The sequence below is a fragment of the Chelon labrosus genome (genome assembly GCF_963514085.1).
Source record: "Chelon labrosus genome assembly, chromosome: 17".
Taxonomy (NCBI): domain Eukaryota; kingdom Metazoa; phylum Chordata; class Actinopteri; order Mugiliformes; family Mugilidae; genus Chelon; species Chelon labrosus.
The window spans coordinates 21,375,200-21,395,742 of NC_140350.1; the positions used below are offsets into that span (position 1 = coordinate 21,375,200).

At 46.2% G+C, this 20,543-nt stretch overlaps 1 protein-coding gene across 1 annotated transcript in view; it reads right to left on the minus strand.

The window, feature by feature from the left end:
* zbtb16a (zinc finger and BTB domain containing 16a) overlaps positions 1-19,395 on the minus strand; it is a 135,086-nt gene extending 115,691 nt beyond the window's left edge. Inside the window, exons 1-2 of the mRNA XM_084565417.1 lie at positions 19,294-19,395; positions 14,767-16,093 (exon numbers count right to left, since the gene is read on the minus strand). Of these exons, the coding sequence (XP_084421543.1) occupies positions 14,767-16,004 (1,238 nt within the window). The 5' untranslated portion in view covers positions 16,005-16,093; positions 19,294-19,395. The remainder of the gene's footprint in view (positions 1-14,766; positions 16,094-19,293) is intronic.
* Positions 19,396-20,543: the final 1,148 nt, after the last annotated feature.

A 20,543-nucleotide genomic window follows, 5' to 3' on the forward strand; every position in this document is an offset into this window, starting at 1 on the left:
GTCAAACCGGGCATCGCGGAGAAGCCGCACGTATCGGAGAAACACACACACGCGCATGCACACGCATTTCGATGCCAATAAAGAAGCACTAAATGCCAGGCGAGGGCATTATATAGACGCGCGCATCAGCAAACAAGCACACCACAACAGTGTGTGGTGACATTACGAGAGATCGAGCGCAGTCAACGGACCAACACCTTGCCAACAATGCTTCCTCTGGCCCAATAAAATCATAAAACGCCTCTCAGGCTGCTTCCCTCTCTTTCACTGTCTCTTTGAACTCGGGTGACGCTGACTGCAGCAGAGGAGACGGCAGACGTGACAGTGTGAACAGCAACAGTCTGGTGCTAGACACCACTTTACACCAGCACTGCAATTCACAGTTCAAAGCGCGCGCCTGAAAGAAAATATTTTAGAATGATGGGAAGGATTACCGATACGTGTGCCGAATACAAAAGGGTGATTTGGCGCTTTATCGTGCCTGACGGGGTTAGCTACAAAATGGCGGTGGATGGCATGTGTGGGAAGGTCTCGCCAAGGCGCGAGGTACATAGTGAGTACTTGTCAGTCCTCTCGCAGGAATAAAAGCGAAACCAAGCCATCCCTGAATGGCGAGACAAAAATCGGGAGCGCGGCGCAAGAAGGGAGGGTGATGTTTTCACAACAAGCCTGAATGGATGCACATTTACAGTAACACAAAGAAATAAATGAAGCCCTTTGAGGAGAAGCGCTGTGTTTTACCAAAGAACTGGGCAGAGAAACCAGCAATTTTGCGATTCTTCTTTTGAGGGGTTTCTTCTGTTCGGGGTGGAGTGTTGGGGGGTTTGTGGCGGCGCTGGCAGCTGAGGCAATCTGGGTCTCAAGCACATCTAAGGTTGGGCAATTAGTTCCAGTGCCACTATTAATGTGCTGAAGGGGCGCGCTCTGCGGGGGGTTGAGGGCTCGGCTCAAAGGGCTTCGGTCCTTGCTGGGAAGAGGGGGGTGAATATGGCCAACAAAGGTGGGGGTCAGGACCTCGGGGCCATGTGAAAGCTGTACCATGTCCACTGACCTCTGAATGCTTGTACAGGCCCGGCCGCCGTACCGCAGGCCGTTGCAACCAACAGGTCAGCCGTTACAGTTTCTGCTGTTCCCTACAATTACTAATGGGCGCGCTGGTATCCTGAAAGAAAAATGACGCCTGTCTGACAAACGGAGGATGATATAACTCAACTATTTACTTAAGTGTTCAATAAAGCCTCATTAATGGGGCAGTTAATGAGGCTCCTCCCTGGCAACACTTCCATAGCCTGGTAACTGGACTTTTGATTCTTAAATTAGAGTTTTTCGTGCAGTACTTCCTCCAGTTTCAAACTATGTGTCCAAGTTTAAATGTCTATAAATTGTATTAGAGTTATTGTATTAGAGTTAAGCGTACAAACCTGCAAGTGCTGAAATTAAGAGGGGGAGGACAGTCTTTGAAATGCTGGAAAGATAAACTAAATACAGTTTCCAGAAAACAATAAAAGCAGCATTCACACTCAGCGCTTGGCGTAAAAATATCGATTTGCCCGGCGAGTTCTTTTGATGCACGGCTACAACACAGAGGATCAGTTAAACAGAAATTGTAGGAAACATCGATCATGTACACAAAATACCTATTATATGTCAATTTTTTGCAAAAAAATGACAATATCAGGATTTTTTCATCTTTGACAAGTGCTCAAAATAAGTTGGAGATTATCATTTTCTGCTGACGAATAATTAGCCCAGAATGCTAACAAGAATGCAAGTTTTCCAATTTTCTTTCTGAGGAGAGGCGAATATTTTTTCTCCCGACTGAGCTCGCCGTCAGCGAAAGTGCACAAATCAAACGCCGCGGCGCGAATTCCCCTCGCCGCTTACCTCGCTCTCGGCCCGCATTGTACCTCGACACTCGCGGCCCACATCTCTCCCCTTTGCTTTTGATCCCTCCCGTAATATGTCAAGGGTGTTTAGAGGACAGAAAGCAAGACACAAGCTGAGAAAATGTAAGGCCAGGAAGCACTTTTCACGCCGCGGCTCTGCACTCTGATCCAATATATTTTTTTTGCTTTTCTCTCTCTTTCTCTCTTTTGAGGTGAAAATTTTTTTTTAATGCAGGCCGCCACAGTCGCAAGCTACAGACGGATGGATGAACCAGGGAAGTAGCTGTTGACACGTAGCCGAGCTGAGGTGGTGTTTAAAATGAGGGGGCTTCTTGCAGCCAGTCAGGATGTTAATCAACTTTTTTTTTTTTTTTTGATGAGCCTAATCCACAAAGAGTAGAAAAGTAGTGGACATAAGCTTAACCGCTGCACATTCAGAATGAATCTGTTTTTAGGAGGAATGAAAATAATCAATTATTATTTCTATTCTTTTCTTTTTTTTAGAGCTAAATAACTTAATTTGTAAAATGCAACAAGATTTTTGCTGCATCTTTTACCAAATGTGCTGAAATTTGTAAAAAAAAAAAAAAAAAAAGAATAATAAAGCAAAGTTAGGGCCGTGACTTCAAATGTCTAAAGTTATGATTTCAGAAAACACAAATCCAATTAAATTTTCACTGCTGCAAAAATAAAAAATAAAAAAAGAGAAAGTGTGAAATAAAAAGTACGCATTCATGCAAGCAATGTTTGGCAGCTTCATTTCTTTTCTTCTCCAAACAGAAGTCCTGAAAATAACAAGTCAATTAACCCCTGCTCCATCTGCATTTTGGGAAAACTACGTTTTGGGAAGACAAACTGTCCCCCTTTTGTCTCCTGATTGGTCACCGCCGGCAACGGCTTCAAAAACCTCCGATGCCGCTCCTGGAGCTTGACGGTTTTGGCCGAAGCGCTGACCACTATAGTTTGACAGAACCCTTTGTGTTCTCTCAGGACAATAGGGGTGAGAGGTGGGGGGTCAAATAAAACTCCTCCACACCCCCCCGCTGCCGCCGCACCCAACTTCATCTGTAAAGTTCTCGCTTGCTGACCTCTAACCCCCCTCCTGTCTTTGTCCAAGTAAAAATAACTAAATCTGTTCCGGGCACATGAATGCCTGAGAGGCTGCTGCCCTTATTGTACGTCTCTGCTTCGGCTTTTTCCCTCCGTCCCTCCTCGTCTCACGATATGGACGGTTGACACTGAGATTATGGTGAGATTATGCCTGCGTCTTCGGGCAGATGGCACCGGTTCTCCGTCCCGTGCGACGACGGCCCTTGGCAACTTCAGATTTCTTAATGAAAGGCGGGCAAACAGGAATTGGGTTGGTAATGGATCGCCTCGGATTAAGGGTTGTAATAAACGTACTTGACGGCGGCTACTTCTGTGCGGAGGTTGGCAATTTTTGGATTCGTCACAAAACGGGGGATTATTACAGAGTATTGGATGTCACGTGAGAACGAAGATGACCTAACAAGGGAAACCTGAAGCATCGAGTTGCAGCAAGTTGCTTTTAGTGTCTTTAGCGTCTATAGCGAGTCAAGCGGCGTGCGGCGCTTAAGTAGGTCACAGAGTCACTCGTTTCCTAGCAAAAATGACAAAACACCTATGCCGTATTATTATTACGCTGCTCTTTGTGTCAGGAGGTGCGGCAAGTTCTCATCCCGACTAGCTGAAGTCAATAAAATCTGAAGCGGAAGCAACACTACGCTATTAATACGTACAAATTTTGTAATCCCAAAAAAGAAATGTGGTCTGTTATGCCACGGTCAGCGCTTTTTGTTCCATAAATAATATTGAAAAAGAACTGAGAAACTTTGGGATTGCAGCCAAAGACTTGCATTGAGCAACGGGGGTTTATCAAAGCCGCAACCCGATCAACCTGAACGGCTCATCGCTGGAGATTAAAACGTAAAATCTTTTCAAGTTTTCAAACCTGCGCTCCTACTTCGTGCGCAGCGCAGGCACATCTACGCTGGGTGCAGATGATGTGACATAGCCCTGTGGCGATGAAACTTATCTCAAATGTTCAATTTTGTCTCGATTCTTTTGTGTTGTTTTAGGTGGCAACGGAGCACGAGTAAAAGCTGCAAAAGTCAAATTGTTCGCCTCCACGACGGCGGCACACATGCTCCAGTTATGTCACATCACGGAAACGTGTGCGTGGAAGTCATCCTTGCCGCCTTTTCTCCCTGAAGACAACAACCCCACCACCCCCGACACCTTTTCTTCTCCCTTACGAAGCAGCAACTCCCCCCCCCCCCAGCACACAGACAAAAGTCAGGTCTGTAACCCCTGTGGCCCCACCCCCCCGTGCTCTTTGACCTATAGTGGAGGCCTGGCTGAGCACAAACAGTGGTCGCTCCCTGAAGCCCCACCGGCAACTCCACCTCTACCACGGGCTCCTGTTTCACTCGGCCAATGAAAGGGCCTACTGTAAATAACGGGGGCCTGGCTGACCCCGGCGTTTATCCGGGCCTGAGACCCCTGCATCCATCCTACTGTAACAGAGCCTGCCGCTCACAATAGACTCTCTCATGGGTGTTAGACTCGGGGCTCTCTCCCCTCTGTGCCCACTCAGAATGGGGATTAGGGGGAAAAAAAAAAAAAAAGAAGAAGGGCCCCTGTCAGGTCCTTGGAGGGGGTCAACCCCCTCCAAGCCACCATCCCAACCCCATCCCGCAGACACTTTAGCCTTTGTCCCCGTGTGAGACTTGGGAGCAGGGAAGGATGGAGGGAATGCGGAGGTGGAGCTAAAGCCTGAGACCAATCACTCTGACAAAATGCTGGATCAAACTCGCGGGTGTGCACACGGCATCAAAGCTCACCCGGCGCCGGAGCCACCGGGACGTTTCCGCTCGACTGTTTTCTTCCTTCTAAAAAACAATCTGGGTCAGCTAGAGCCTCACACCGTTTATTTTTTTTTATTAATTTAAGTGTGACAATTAAATAATGAACTAAATTTTTACTGGGTGTAGTAAATCAGCAAAAACTTAAATTTTAAATCAAGGAAATTTAATTTAATTTAAGATTAAGAAAACCATTACTTGTCCTGCAATGGGGAAGTTGCACGGCGTTTACAACGGCATACAAAAGAGCAGCAAAAATACCAAGAGTAAAAAGTGTAGGGTGCAAAAGATGAATAATAAAATAAAAATACAAGTACTGGCATATATACAAAAAGTACAATGGACTATACAGGGTTTTGAACTGCACACGATTGTCAGATATTGCACAGATGGACCAGGTGTAACTGGGTCATGAAGTTGTACACAGTGCATAGTAAATAGTAAAAGTATATCGCACATGTTAGGAGTGTTCGCTGTGGAGCCTTTAACCATCAGGTGATCTGTATTTTCCTCAATTCCTCGACGATATTTCAGTCAAAGCGACTGAACCGTCAACTGGGAAAACAATAACACTCAGGTAACTAAAAAAATAATTGAAGCCTCTGTTTAATTATTCCCTAAAATCCTCAATTTGGGATTTTCTCGCGGGCCACGACCGAGCGGGAGATAAGAACAAAGAAGTCAGTTGATAATGAAACGCGGCCTCATCCTGTCAACCAGTTAGCCTATGGGCGTGCACATGTGTGTGTATGTTAGGTAGAGAGAGAGAGAGAGAAAGAGGGGGGAAAGAAGGGAGAGGGGACCCAGAAAGATAGAGAGGAAGGTTTTGGGTCAGAGGCTAAGTGAAATATATCCCCACTCTGAGGCATGCAAGAGAGAGGATGCAGGAAGCTGAGGGCCAGAGATAAGGGCACAGACGTGGGTGATAAGCACCCAAACACCTGTTAGGGAAGCTTCAGCACCTCGCCTCAGACCAGCACTTACAGGGGGGTGGGGGTGGGGGGGCAATAAAACACGAGCAGGGAAGGAAGAGGAGAAAGAAAAAAAAAAAAAAGCTGCTGCTGTAACCTGCTTTCCTTTTCCGAAAAGGTGAGAGCAAACGCCGCAGAGCTGGGCACCGCCGCACGTATGAAGCGGCTAAAAAACCCCCCATCCCGTTTTACAGCATGCTTAATGGCATATGGCGGGAGCCTACAGCATCATTTGTAAGGTCAGCAGCGAGACAGCAGTGGCAGAAATGATGCTGTTTGAGTCATGACATGTCAGAGCCGTCCGCTCCAGTGATCAGTCCAGGAAATGGAATGGCTCCCCCCTCCTCTCTCCCGCCACCTACCCCCCTCTTCTTCTTTTACTATCCCACTCTCGCCTTTCGGGGCCCAGGGACAAACAGACAAACACAAAACAATCTGGAAACGGTCAAGAGAGACCTTGGAGACGCCTGACAGCCAGGCAGTAAACAAGAAAGAGAGGATTCATAATGTGTCAGGAGAGAAATTCATGGGCTGATTACGGCAGGACGGACTCCCGAGCAATTAAACGACTTTCACTGTCAGATGCCCCGTCAGTGGCAGTCTAGTCAAAGGCCATTGTTAATAAATCATACATGAAAATAAATGTTTTAATCTCTGTGCAAAAATGTATTGTGGGAGCTCGAGGATTATTATTTAATCAATAAGCGTGAGAGTCGTTTTTATTCTGCAAACAGACGAATATTAAACAGATTAGACTAAATTAAAGGATAAATTAGACGAAATTAAATTAAATAAATCACTAAAATGTATTAATTATAATAACATTACATTCTAGGGCCAGACCATAATGAAAGGACATAGATTGTATAGGTAAGAACTGAAAATTTAAGAGAATTCAATTAAAAATTTGAATATTAAACAAGCCAGCGGCTGGGGACTAGCTAAACAAAAAAAAACATGTGAAGGAATTTGGACTTGTGATCCCAGTATTTGTACATTTCTTGTGTTGTTGCACCGACGTGGATTTGTCAATATTAGCATCAAAATGTGACAACTGCTGAGTCTTTGTTTGCTTATCCTGGCGAGGCTCTGCCAATCAGATCCGACCGGAGACACCCACCGCTCCGGCGCGGGCTTTTGTTGTCGGCCGAGACCCGAGTGAACCGCACCGGGGCGACGTTGCAAACGCGCCTCTAATGATACACATATTTATTCTCGGACTCGCTCTGTTTTCAGACATTCTTTCCTTTTCAAGCAGACAAATCTCCCCTTCAGCTGAATTCATCCCCCACCTCGCACGCCGCCCCGCGCGAAGGGGTCGGCCTATCCATCATCAGCTCTCTCTCTCTCTCTCTCTCTCTCTGGGTAATCTCTCTGGGCGTCTTTGGTCAGCAAATACATAAATCAATTATGGTTTTAAGCTTTATGCCATGATTTACCCAACTGATCCCTCCTGGATTACAGCGGAGCTTAAAACGTGTCGGTCAGCGCTAAGGCTGCAAGTCGCCTTGATATTCATTGCACTCCTGCCACGGCGCGCACCGAGCCCCAAGACAGACGCCAGAAGTACAGATCTGAGAGCATTTTGGATAGTCTGACAGTCGGCGAGGGCTGCTTTGTGATAACGCGATCACATCCACCTTAAGTAGTGAAATTTTTATTAATTTGAATATTTCTAACCCAAAATTCGTCCAAGGTTCAAGGTCTGAGCCGAGGCCGCTGGCTAACCTGCGAAAATGCGGTGAATTTAAATCATCAGCGCGCTAGTATTTTGTTTAAAAGGTGCATGCATGTCCACAACAAACCGCTGAATTAAATGCAATTGAACGCAAGCAGCCAGCAAACTAACATGCATAGAACAGAGACGTGCACTGCCTCTAAAGCATTCACTCTCAACGATTAATCTTTTAGTGTTGGCTCAACTGATTTAAATTACTTTGGAGTGATTTCATACCGTGCCGTATGTTAGGGTAAGCCTTCTCAGAACATTTGGTAGTCCAGGAAAAACAAAAGATAGTAAGTTTTGGCTTAGACTAAAGTTAGGATGAGCTGTCTATGGTATATTAGGCAGACATGTGCTAAAGCTAAACCTCTAATTCAAGGAGTGAAAGGCGGGAAGTGTTTTCACTTTAAAAGCTGTCAAATTAGCTCATCTTGCTTGGAACCGTCGTGCCAGCGTCCAGTCTAATTTAATCATATTTTACACACTGCTTGACTAGCTCAGCGGCTCAGTTAGCGGCTAACGCTGCTCGAGCTATGAGCTATGAGCTATGAGTGGAGCTATGTTTTGTCTTCCTTGGTCTAGGTTTCTGAGCGCCACCTCCCTAAGCAGATAGCTAGCGCTAACCTAGAGTCCACCTGTGGAGCTACGCGTTCCGCCACCTCTGAAGAGGTGGATAACAAGCTCACGTCGCGCCGCTCTGGCCTCATTTTCCTACCTGAGAGCTCCTTTGTGACAGGTGATGGCGGAGAGAATAGGGGGGTAATTTTTCTGACCAGCTTCTTAGCGTGCTGGTATCACTCCATTGGGGCCCCTTGCCAATCTCTGGCAAACCATTCAAGTGGCAACAAAGAGGCTAATTAGAAGCTCTCTCTCTCTGGTAGCCGCGAAGGACTCTGGTTTGATACTTCCCAGGGAGGCTAGGGGGGCCTCCGAGGTGGCAGCGGCAGCTTTTTTTTTTTTTTTTTATCCACACACACACACATATATACACACACACACCCATACACCCTCAGGAGCGCACTTGGGTTGGCCCTTTGGCTCCGGCGCATTTACTCATTGTAGCCGGCCTCCCTACGGTCCGCCAGAGTGATAGAATCAGAGAGAGGGAACCGACACATCTTCTTTCATGTGGCGGGGACCCGGAGAGGGGATGCTAATGGGATATCGATGGGATTAGAACCCAGAGCGTTCAGGTCCAGGAGAACAGAGGAGAAGCTCTATGAACCAGAACTAAAACCCACTGAGCTTTAAGGCCAGATCATTCTAATTCTATTGACTTTTTCTTTTTTAATGGGAAAGTTGACAATGATGCATGGACCTTAATACAGTAGGAAAGTCTAGGAAAGTCTGGCAGGAGATGCAGATTCGCCAAGTCTAATTTAACAAGCTTAAAAAAATAAAGAAAGAAAGAAAATCCATCTATGCATTGTAGAAATTCACACACTGTGCATCTGCAGAGAAACCGTGGCGCGGCATCTTCCCCTGCCAGCCCTCACAGCAGCTTCTAGGATTAGAGATACGCATCAGGAAGTTAAGACCGATAACACATTTGCATGTCACCTGATAACTAGCTGTAATTAGTACTCCCCTACCCCGGCCCCCTCGACCAAAAAAAAAAAAAAAAAAGAAAAAACATCCCACACGCTTGCGTGGACACACACAAGGCCAACTTCCAGTACAGTATGTTATCCTTCCCCCTCCCTCTAGACCACAAGGCCCCCACAGGGACAAAAGATAGGGGCCTCAGTGTGTTTGTTTCATAGCAGCCCATGCCAGACCGCATCAGCAAAGGCCACGTCTGCCGAGCGCTGTTAGCCACACAGAGGCAGCTGGTCGCACCAAGTCAAGCTGCTAACTTTTATTGCACAAGCACCTCCCTCCGCTCTTATCGCGGGGAGGGAGGCGATCTAATCAGCGTGCTGATTAGATCGCCTCCCTCCATTGCCATAGCCACTGTCTGGATATTAGAACCCCCACAACCCCCCCCCTCCTCTCTTGGTGTTGCCCTTCTCTTTTTTCCTCCCACCTCCCACGTTATTTCCTGGAAGAAGAAGAAGAAGAAAAAAAATAATCTGCCTCTTCGTCGCCACCACAACACTGCGTGACAATAAAATGCTTGATCTGTACTAAGGTGTGTGTGTGTTTGTGCGCGGACGTGTAGTCCATTCCGCATGATGTAGCCCCCTGTGTTAAGTCTTTAATCGATACATCTCCCTATCCTGACAGTGAGGACAGAGCCCAGATCTGAGATCAGAGCGATGGCGGTGTAAATCTTTACGGTTCAACCAGAGCCTTTTAAAGCCTGTCTATAATTGGGCCTCAGCCAGCAGCTGCCTCGGCTGTGGCTATCACCGCGGGCCCGGTCAAAGCGGCAGTTCCTCAGGGGCATAAACAAACAGCGCACCTCCAATAAGGGCAAAAAAGAAAAAAAAATAAATAAAAAAAAGCACCTGTGTGAGGATAAAAAGAGAGACGATGTGGCAGCCAGACTTGAATAAGCCCTCTGCTGTTGTCTGTGGCTTAGGTATTTCTTGGAGGGGTGTTTTCGTTGAGTGAGGCTTTTTGTGCTATTGGATTATTACACCAACATGTACTGTACCTCTGAGTGCAAGCCGGGGAGACTTAGCTCACTGAGTGATTTCAAATAGAGGGTAATCCACTGCCATGTAATGGATGCTTTGTTGCCAGGAAGACGGAAAATGCTTGCACAGTTTTACAGGTTAGATTCAGAAGCCCGCCGCTGCTTTAGTCTCAGTCTGGTGACGTCCTGCAGCCTGTGAGCAAGACTGAGACGATAACGCCACGTCTCACCACCTCCATCAAATCACACACGTTCATCCATCAGTTTTCAACAAACGCTATTTCTGCGCATGCTACGTTGTGTACGCCCCATTAAGATTGTTCATTTATTTCTGGCACACGTGCAGCCTGTGATGACATTTATTTTGATCAACGCAGATATTTCTCACGGCATCTCGGCGACGGCGAACCTGACGAAAACTGGCGGCTTCTCGGATGCAGAGGGAACAAATTCGCCACAACGATGCCTGCCGTTTTTTGATTCTTTCATTTAGCTGCTATATACTTATACTTAATGACATGTATAATATTGTATTTATACGTGAAACCAGAGTTTCACGTGGCCCGAGTAGCTTCCAGCTGAACGATAATACCAGTTTCTGTGGTTAAGAAATGGGTGCAAAAGTGTTGGCTCCAACGAAACCAGCAGCTTTTTTTTTTTTTTAAAAGTTATACCCCAAAAAATTTACTGCCACAGGTAACACTTCAACACAAAACCTTAATTTGGAACGGAGTGTAGATGGAGGTGAGAACAGAAGAGGAAGTGGAAACCAACACAGCTGATTGCGAAAGGTTCAGACACATTTCAATCAAGTAAACACGCCATAAAACATCTTTAGTATCTCCTCAGTCACAGGTTCATTCACAAAACGGTGACGACTTAAAGGAAATTGGCTTTTTTTTGGTTTGTTTTTGTTTTTATTTAAATAAAATCTGATTCCACTTGAGATAGTCTGAAGCCAGCATCCTGTTGCTAAACAGGATGCCGGCTTCCACTTAGACAACTAGCAACCATTACAGCGGCCATTTGAACCCGACTACGCAGTCTTCGCGGTGTAAACATATTGGTAAAAAACGCGGTTAATGGTTTATAGTTGCCAAAGCACACAGGTGTCAATGTGTAAGGAAACTACTTCGATGCCTTCCACTGGCCTCACCTCAACGTGCAGGTTATGTGTGTGCGCATACATCGTTATCACCTGCAACAAACGCTATGGACTGCTATCTGGGCTCAATCTGCTCTTGGTTTACTAAGAAGGAGTGCCAAGGGTTATCTGTCCCACTCTGATATGCACAGATAAGGGCCTAGGGCCCGCTGTTTAAACACCTGGGGCCTGGGGTATTAGAGCGCCCTCCGTCCCCCTTTGCCACAAAAGGAGAGGAAATGGAAGAGCGAGCGCTGGCTGCTGCTGCTGCTGCTGCTGAGGGGAATGCATGTGAAAAGTAATGAACAAGAGTGTGCGCACGTGTGGAGGTTAATGCAGGGGTGATTATTTCCACCACTCTCACCCCAAACCCCGACTTCCATCAATAATAAACATACGCCAAATCAGGAGAGGAGAGTGGCAGGAATTCATTGACTTATCCCGTTCATTCACGCTCCCTCCACCCCTCTAAAAGAAACCCAGGCTGTGTTATTAAAGAAAGACTCCCCCAAACCGATGGTTATCAGTAATGCTTAACGTCTATATGCTGGAAAAGCCGTCCTTTAAATTCGGCTCCCTTTTTTCACTTATGTGATGTACATTACAGCGAGGGTCAATCATTTGCATGAGAATGGACGATTAAGTGAAAGAGATAAACCCAAGGCTAGTTCCTGTGAATTGGATGTTGTGTTTGGAATACCAAGCAGAGGAGGGTTTTTTTTTTTCTTTTCCTTTTGCCCTGCCTCTGCAGAATTAGCCCCGCCGCATCATGCATTTATACTCTCAATGATCACTCAGACCCTTCTTCTGTTGATTATTTTCTCAGTGCAAGGGTTACTAAAATATTGCTGTAATCCCGTCTGCCTGAAGCCCCAACAACGCTCACCCTGAGCTTCCTTCCAGAAATAAATCTAAGGCTTGTCAGGCGCGAGGTGATGTGGTGGCCTGCGGGTGGAGAGGCGGAGGCACAGGGGGGGAACTTGTTGTGGTCAGGTGGGGACAGCTTAGCATCGGTCAACGGCATCTTAATCCATGAAATAATTTACTTTTTATACAGAAATTGCACATTTTTTTAAATAAATTAAAGAAGTTCTCAAATAATTATTGTTGTCTACACAAAGGAAGAATTACACAAGAGTATTTAAGTGTACAATTTTGATTTGATTGAAGAGAAATTGAATAAGAAACGCAAATAAATGATAATAAAATAAAAATTGAATTAAAAAAATGGTCAGAATCAGTTTTTTTCCCTGTTTCTAATAGCTTCTGCTCGACTGACGCACACACGTTTGTGGAGACAAAATAAAAAGTATTGAATCTTGTTTTGTTTTTTTTGTTTTTTTATGATATAATCCAGGCCACAGAGGAATGAAAGGGAGCGGAGACTAGATTTATACAGGAAATGGGCACTTTCTGGTGCATTCATTTTAACATAGAAGCACTCACACAGACACCTCACACCGCTGACCTATGCCACATCTGGAAACAATTACACTCATGTTTGACTTGACCTGCCTGCACCAAGTCAACTTTTTTTTTTTTTTTTTAATGTGTTTGTTGCAGGGGCAGCGGTGACCCTGACACAGTTGGCTGTGGGGGGAATGATGTGTAATTAGTCAGAGGGAACACGACTCCACTTGTCTGAAATAAAACATCTTGCATTCACATCAAAAGGCTCAGACAGCTTGACAGGCCGTACGAGGAGAAAAAAAAAAAAAAAAAGCACAGACTTGATCTGCTATCAAATGACCCACAGCGGAATTTGTGAGGACATGAGCAGCGTCTGAATTATCAGGCATCTCGGGGTAGCGCGGCGAAACCTTTCATGTGCCGCCGGTAAAGCAGACAGTTGGTGATGCAATGTTTGATTTCTACACTTCAGGAGACTGTCAGGACGGCACATACAATATTAAACAGTGTCGTGTCGGTGTATCAACCAGCCTAAATTAACCCATTAGTATGCTATGGGGCAAGGAGGGAAGATCAATGCATGAAACGGTTTGGAAATCTCCTTTGATACGAGATTTCCCAGCTTGAGCGAATTGATGAAATTCCTCTTGAAACACAGGCAACCGTTTCACACGCCAGACTTTTCTCAAGACGGAGACAAGCGTAGCCCTGCGCGTTAAGACAGCGTGGCTGCATTAGTGGATCTTACACACGAGCTATACGGCACTTTTATGCTGTCGTGAAAGCCCGCTTTGGAAGAATTTATTAGAAGCAGCTCAAAATCAACAGTATTTCTTTTCTTTTTTTTCTTTAAGGCGCGCAGTGTCATGCGGAGACCTCCTTTCAATGTAATGAATAATGAGTAATAATGCTCACTGTGAAGGCTACACAAATGTAAACACTGTAGAGACTGCCAACGAAACCATAAAGTAACAGACATCGGCCTCTAAACGCAGCGAAAACCCACGGCGCAGTTACACAGTGTAAGATCGCAATAAATAAAGGCTATTCTGTAATATTTAGCGTTTTCTCAAAACACAAAAGAGAGGCAGATTTAGAAAGCGAAGGGCCTGGACTGAAACACTTCAGCTCTGAGCCACGCATGCCAAGATACTGGCTCAAGAGTGATGAGATGGGTTATGGGGTTCAAATCCTCAAGTGAACTTTAACCACTGTGCATTCCTGTTCATTTAAACAAACATTGCAGAGTGAAGACGGTGGCCTTCAAGGTAAGAAAAGACCTTCAGTCAAAAAAAAAAATAAAATAAAAAATTCCACAAAGAAGTGATGCAAGAACACTCTACAGGGTGCCTGCAGTCAGCTAATCCAACCATTGCAGATGCAGAGATAGTGTGTTGAAAATGTCTCACTTAACTAGTTTTTTGGTGAGGTCCCACAGTTTTATTTTTATGAACTGACTGAAATAGCCCTGCGCTGGTTTACTGCCACTCCCCTGTCCCAGAACTACCTCCTTGTCTCAGAGTCCAGGTTCAGCGGCGCTCATTTCCTGGGCTGACCGTCTACTCCAATTATCAGGCTAATAAGGGACCCCCTTGTGCAGTTATGGGAAAGGGGAGGGGAGTCAAGTCCTGGATGAGGGGGTTCCACTTTGGTAAGTGTGTGTGATAGCTGCTGCCCACATCTTGTAAGGTGTGACTAATGGTCTTGGACAATGTTAAGACAGCACTGCTTCGGCAGTCAACTGGGCAAGCCTGGCAGTTACTGAAGGAGTGAATCTCTAGACCTGAGCCGCCAGCCGCTCACAACTGAGGTTTGTGATTGTGAAACAAATTTAAAAAATGTCCCTTCATACGTAATAGCTGTGTGGTTGGGTCATTTAGTAAGCCAACAACTACCCCTCTGGATTATCCATAAACCAATCCTTAATTTCCCGTAGCCAAAATGTCAACTTTCACATGCCACCTATAGCTTGCATGCAACTAATCTCTATAATTAGGAGGCTTAATTGAGCTGACTTCATATTCTGCAGCATATAATGCAAGTAAATGCATAAATAACCCAATAAAACAACAACAACAGCTCGCTGAACGGCTGAAAAGAACCATACATCTCAAGGACACTTTACACCATTAGCATGCAGTTAAGTCCAAAGAAAACTTGGCTTACCTGTGCTGCTCCACCGCTTCATTATCTGGTAGCTCTGCACCGCAAACATTGCAACGTTCATGCTGGTTCCTGCCATCTGGTTTCATGCCCACCGCCAGCTCCCCGAGCTTGCTGAAGAATTCTCTCTGGATGAAGCTCTGAGGCAGGAGGCCCCCATAGGCACTGAAGTCCATAGACATAGCCAGGGCTGGGGACATTGGGAGAGCGGAGGCCATGGATGCCGGCATGGACATCATAGCATCTGATTTGTGATTGACGGGTAGGGAGTACAGCGAGGCCAGATGCTTCTCCGTCATTCCGGACATTGCTTCCAACCCCATCTGGCTCATGTCGACTTGAGGGTCGCCCATGCCTTCCTCGCGGACGTAGTGCAGCTCGCGGGCACTGGTGATCACGCTGCTCCTGGTTGGTGTCCCGGGACCGTCTCGGTTCCTGTCCTCCCCGCCTCGCTCGCCATTGCTGGAGGCGCTGGACTCCATGTTGTGAGGGCTCTCGTGACCGTTGCCACCCATGTCCACTTGCATCATTTCAGTCTTGATCTCAGTCATCAGGTGGTGGGAGTTGCCGTGAACAAGGTGTTCTCCACCAAAGCCCTGCTGGAGCAGAGACTGACCGATGCTCATCAGACTGTCCACAGCAGCTTTGGTGGGACTCAGGTTGGAGACGCCGAAGGAAGTGGAGACAGAGGGACTCTGGTCGACCATGCCGGCCATGGTGGAGACTTCCTGGGTACCTGACAGATAGGGGCTCTCCATGGAATGCTTTTTGGAGTTCTTGGCTCCATTGTGGCCTTTGCGGTCATCATCGTCCTCTGTGTTCCCATCATTAGCGTTGACCTCCACGTCATTCTCATCTGAGGACTGGATGGTTTCCAGGATCTTGAGGCATTGCTCTTCCAAGTACTCAATCTCCAGGATCTCTGCTGCATACAGAAGGTCATCCAAGTCCTCCACCTTGGCCTGGAGCGTGGCAGTGTAAGCATACTCCAAAATCTGCTGAAAAGTCTTTGGTGAAAGAAAGTCCAGGGTATAATGCTGGCTGCTGCGGTGGAAGAGGATCTCAAACATTTTGCTGGTGCAGGCTAGCACAGTCCGGTGAGCGTGAAACTCCTGGCTGTCCACCATGATGACCACATCGCACAGAGTCCCGGCCAGACGCATCTGGTTGGCCTTCTGCAGCAGGGAAGTGGGGTGGTTGGGGTTCTGGAGCTGGATCATACCCATTTTAGTTAAATCCATTGTGTCGATGCAATCCACGAAGCCGACTCATGAGGCTCGCCTTCCCCGCTCAGCAGTGTTTTTAGCTTTCTTTGTAAACAAGATGAAACCTGCATGGAAAAACAGAATGAAGAAAAATCACCTCTGGTAAATTCTGATGCAACAACAAAGACGCTGTGAGGAGAAAAACTTCTGCTCTTTAAAACATTCATATCCAACAAGTGCAGTCCTCGTTTTCCCCCCCAAAAGTGAATGAATGGACGTTGGGTCCTTTTTAAAGAAAAGCAAAAAAATGCATTCGGATTCAGTTCAGACTCCCCAATTTCTTCTCTTTTCGGGGAAGCATTATTCAGTTGCATTTTGACAATAAATGTAATTAATTTGTCAACAAATTTATTTAAAGCACACCGCTATTTATTCTGCAAATGGCAAGTGTAAAGCCACTGGAGTCTGAAATTGCAAATATCCTGCAGGGATGGTAAACACTCTTTGCAGTGGCATTGTTCTTAAAATCAGCGGAGAGTATTGACTGTAGATTTCTGAAGGGAGACGATTTTGTGAGCCGTCCAACAGGCTCACCCTGCATACCAATCAGCCCGACATATGTTACGTTAAAAAGATGTCTTCATTTGGCTATCTGATGGGGACGTACACCAGTTAAACAAGTGTGAATTGTGGGGTTTTCACTGCTGCTCGGCTCACAAAGACCGTCAGCAGCCTTTCTGAAATTAAATAGCTTCTTACTCAGTATTCTCATCACAGACGGGAGCAGAGAGCGGCGGCCAGAAATGGGTGGAAAGGAAAGCAGGATGAGGCAAAAAACACACAACGCTGCCGCACCGCACACCCTCCTCTGCTCCCAGCCACTAATGTTGAAAATCCCCCAATGAATGATTGTCTCTGTGGCTGCTGCTAACTTCGAGTTAACAGGGCAACGTGTTGCTCCGCCTCGAAATCTATAGCACACTTTGACCCACGCTAAAATAATAAGAGAGGCTCAAATTAAATAAAGTTCAAGCACTGCATGCACTTTAAGCAAACGGCCGTGCATGGAACTGATTCGGCTGCATCTTTATTATCCTAGTTCAATAAACCCGCCGCCACTGCATTTACTCTAAATAAATGAAAGAATGAATGAATGACTACCAACTAAGTACTTCACTGACCCACATCCTGGATGGGCTCGTTGATGGCCTGTTTTTTTATGCACCAGGTTCAGAACAAATGACAGATTTTGTCAAAACTGATCCACATTCTCTTGATTTTATTTTATTTTTATTTTATTACCAGAATCTTTCATTTAAAATTTAAAGAGACTGTTTAAGCAAAGGGATAAAAACAGAAGTTAGGCTTCTTTTCCTTCCTCCTTCCTCGAATGAGAACAATACACACACGGGCACCTAAGAAAGAGGAAATTTCAACAGCCTTCCAACTATCAGATCACTTTTTTCCCCCCTTAAGACAACTGATAATCCCCAGGACTTCAGAAACCAGCAGCCAGACGAGCCTCAATCAGAACATTCAGGGGGGGCGAATGATGATGGCATCTATTGTTTGCAGTGAAAATAATCCTGACTGCTTTTGGAGAACAGGACGGTTTGTCTTTTCGGCACACTGGCAAAAATCGATACGCGAGGAAAGGTAATGAAACCACAGGTTCTCCTCTGACTGAGATCGGCCCCCTCCGTCAACACAGATCATGCCTTAAAACCCGACGTTACCTTTATTACAAGTAGTGTGCCAATAGCTCCAATTTACGGCCCCGTAAATGATCAATGCTTGTTGCGCTCTGTGGGTTACCGACCGAGCCGGGCTTCTTTTTTTTTTTCCACGCCGAGACGCGATATGTGAAGTTGCTGTTTGGAGACTTTGTCTGCTCTCTGTTGGAAAAGGACAGAGCTGCGTGCGTCTAGACGGCGTTAATATTGGCCGGCCGCAGCAGACAAATTATACACCGCGTCTATGCGTTACACAAAAAAAAAAAAAACGGCACGCACTACATTAAAGTACATTAAGCCGGCGGAGGTTTTCCCTCCCTGGAGGACGATATGGATCGCTGACAATAACCACATTAGGCCGACTTCACAGAAAGGCAGCATAATCAATCCGATCACGAGTCGTCTGCCGTAGCGCGCCTTGACGAGCCAGCCACAACAAGAATAAACAGCGTTCAATATTCCACACCACGAGCCACACTGACAGACATAAACGTGGAGAGAGAGAAGGGGGGGAAACAACGGCACAGCGTCTCTAAGGTGGAACGGGGGGGACACAACAGAAATAAATAAATAATAAAAGTGTAAGCTACACGAGACAAGAAGACAGCGGTCAGGATCTCTCACCGATTCGAGCCAGCGCTGCTCTGATCAACAGCACAGGTGGAGTTTGTTTGAGGCTGGGTGAAATACTCTAACAGTGCCTCGGAGCAGTTAAGGAGAAGGAGGCATGGTCTGGAGAAAGCTGCGTAAAGGATGAGGAGAAGCAGTGAAAGGGGGGGAGAGAGCGAGAGAGAGAGAGCGAGAGATCAGACAAGACTCGATAACAAATCAATTTGCCATTGCATCTGTTACCAGTTCCCCACCTCACAGTGTGCTGCGCGTGGTACGGCAAGCCGATCATTGGCAACCAATCAAACATGTAGTTGTCTGTCAAGTCAATGGCTCTGTGGACTGTACGGGGGGGAAACTGGATTCGGGTCGTGTTTAAAGACCAGTGTCTCCTGTCCTCATCGTGATGTCATCGCGGCTAAATAAGCCACACTGGTGCGTCTGGAGGCGCAAGGACGGACAAAAAAAAAATAAAAAAAATCATAAATAAAAAATTAAATAACCCTCCATCAAAACGGGGCGAACGCGATTTCTCCAAGCGAGAGTCACACGCAGCGAGGCGTCATATGTTGTCTGGCTCCCGGTGAAACAGCCAGACCTCACGTCCTCTGACTGCGATCTCCAGAATACTAACCAGACCGAGAGGGGAGGGGGTTACGTCAACCTTAACATCTCTACAATAGGCTACGGTGCGTTAATGCAAACTTCCCAACACCTTGCAGCGCATTCGGGTAAACACTTGTTTTTATCCACAACTCCGGTGCGCGGATCCAACTTGCGTGCCAAAGTCGCGTCGGCTGTTAACTTCAGCGTGAGGTTGAACGGGGACAGGCTAAGCGTCCCTCAGCGCTGTAAATGCATCAAAACATCCATGTGGTGAATGAAAGTACACAGAGAAAACAGTGGTAGACGCATGCAGAGTGGCGGGTCTGGCACTTGTCGCCGGGAAACTGCAGCTGCGTTTAGCCCGGATTGGTACTCACCTAAGTTGCACGTTTTGATTCCGTATAGTGTAGGGGGATTGGGGCTACAGCATAGTAAGGCAGTTCGCAGTACCCGCTCTCTCAACACGCACTAACTCCTTTCTTCTCTCGCCTTAGCAAATCAACACGGCGCTGACGTCAACGCAGCCAGTCAGCCAGACGAGCAGCCGGCGCTGCGCTCCAGCCCATACAAACACTGAGAAAGTGAGACACCTAGGGGGCTGTCTCATGTCAAACGGCTGTGTTACAGTATGCCAGTGAAAGGTGAGCGACACTGCCCTCCCTCCAGCTGTTTGAATGCACATGCAGCCCGCAGTTATGTTCTAACTCCAGGCAGGGGCTGACTTAACGCCTCTGCGGCCCTATGGAAAATGAAATCATAACCCCCCACGACCCCCCACCCCTCCAAAACGATAAATCTCAGTGCACAATCTAGAAAAGAGAGCAATGGTACATGGGAGGAACAATACAGCGACAGAATTAATAACAGAAACTTAAAAAAAGACGTTTTGAATGTTTAAAAATAATCTAATTCCCCTTTTTTCTTTCATCTTTTTTTTTTTTGTTATTTTTGTATTTTAAACAAAGAACCACCACCTATTTGGTGATTTCTTTCTTTGTATTTATTTTTCTGTAGTAGTTATGTGCTATATCAGACCTGGGCATGGCACGGCCCTTTGGCCCTATTTCATCGTTTTGGGAAATTTGATCGAATAAATGTCATTTCTTGAAAGGCAATTTCACTTTTCCCATTGCTTAATCATAACATTTACTCTTACCAGTAGCTGCTTGTCAAGACAATACAATTTACTGCTTTCTTTTTTTTTTTAATAAAGAAATGAAATTAATATTGTGCAGAATTGAGCCTATCGGCCTATCGGCATGGCCCTCCACCATGTTTTCTGTTTCTCACGTGGCCCCTCAGGAAAAATAATTCACCTGCCCCTGTGCTATATGGCATGAGAGCCTCACATTTCTTACAACGCTTTGCTCGCTTTACACCTGAATCTACCGAACCACCTGACCGACATCTGTTTCAGGCAGAAACCCTGAACCGATGCAGGGGCCTCACAGATCCCATATGACAACGAGACGGACAACGTCTTGAACTCCTCGGTCAGTTTAGTCGCAAAATTAAATTCATTAGTGTGATTTTAATGCAACGTGAGGCGCCAGATTTTATGCAGATCTTGCGTTCAGCGACATTAATCCAACTTAAAGAATATTTTAGACCCAAACGCCGTGCCCTC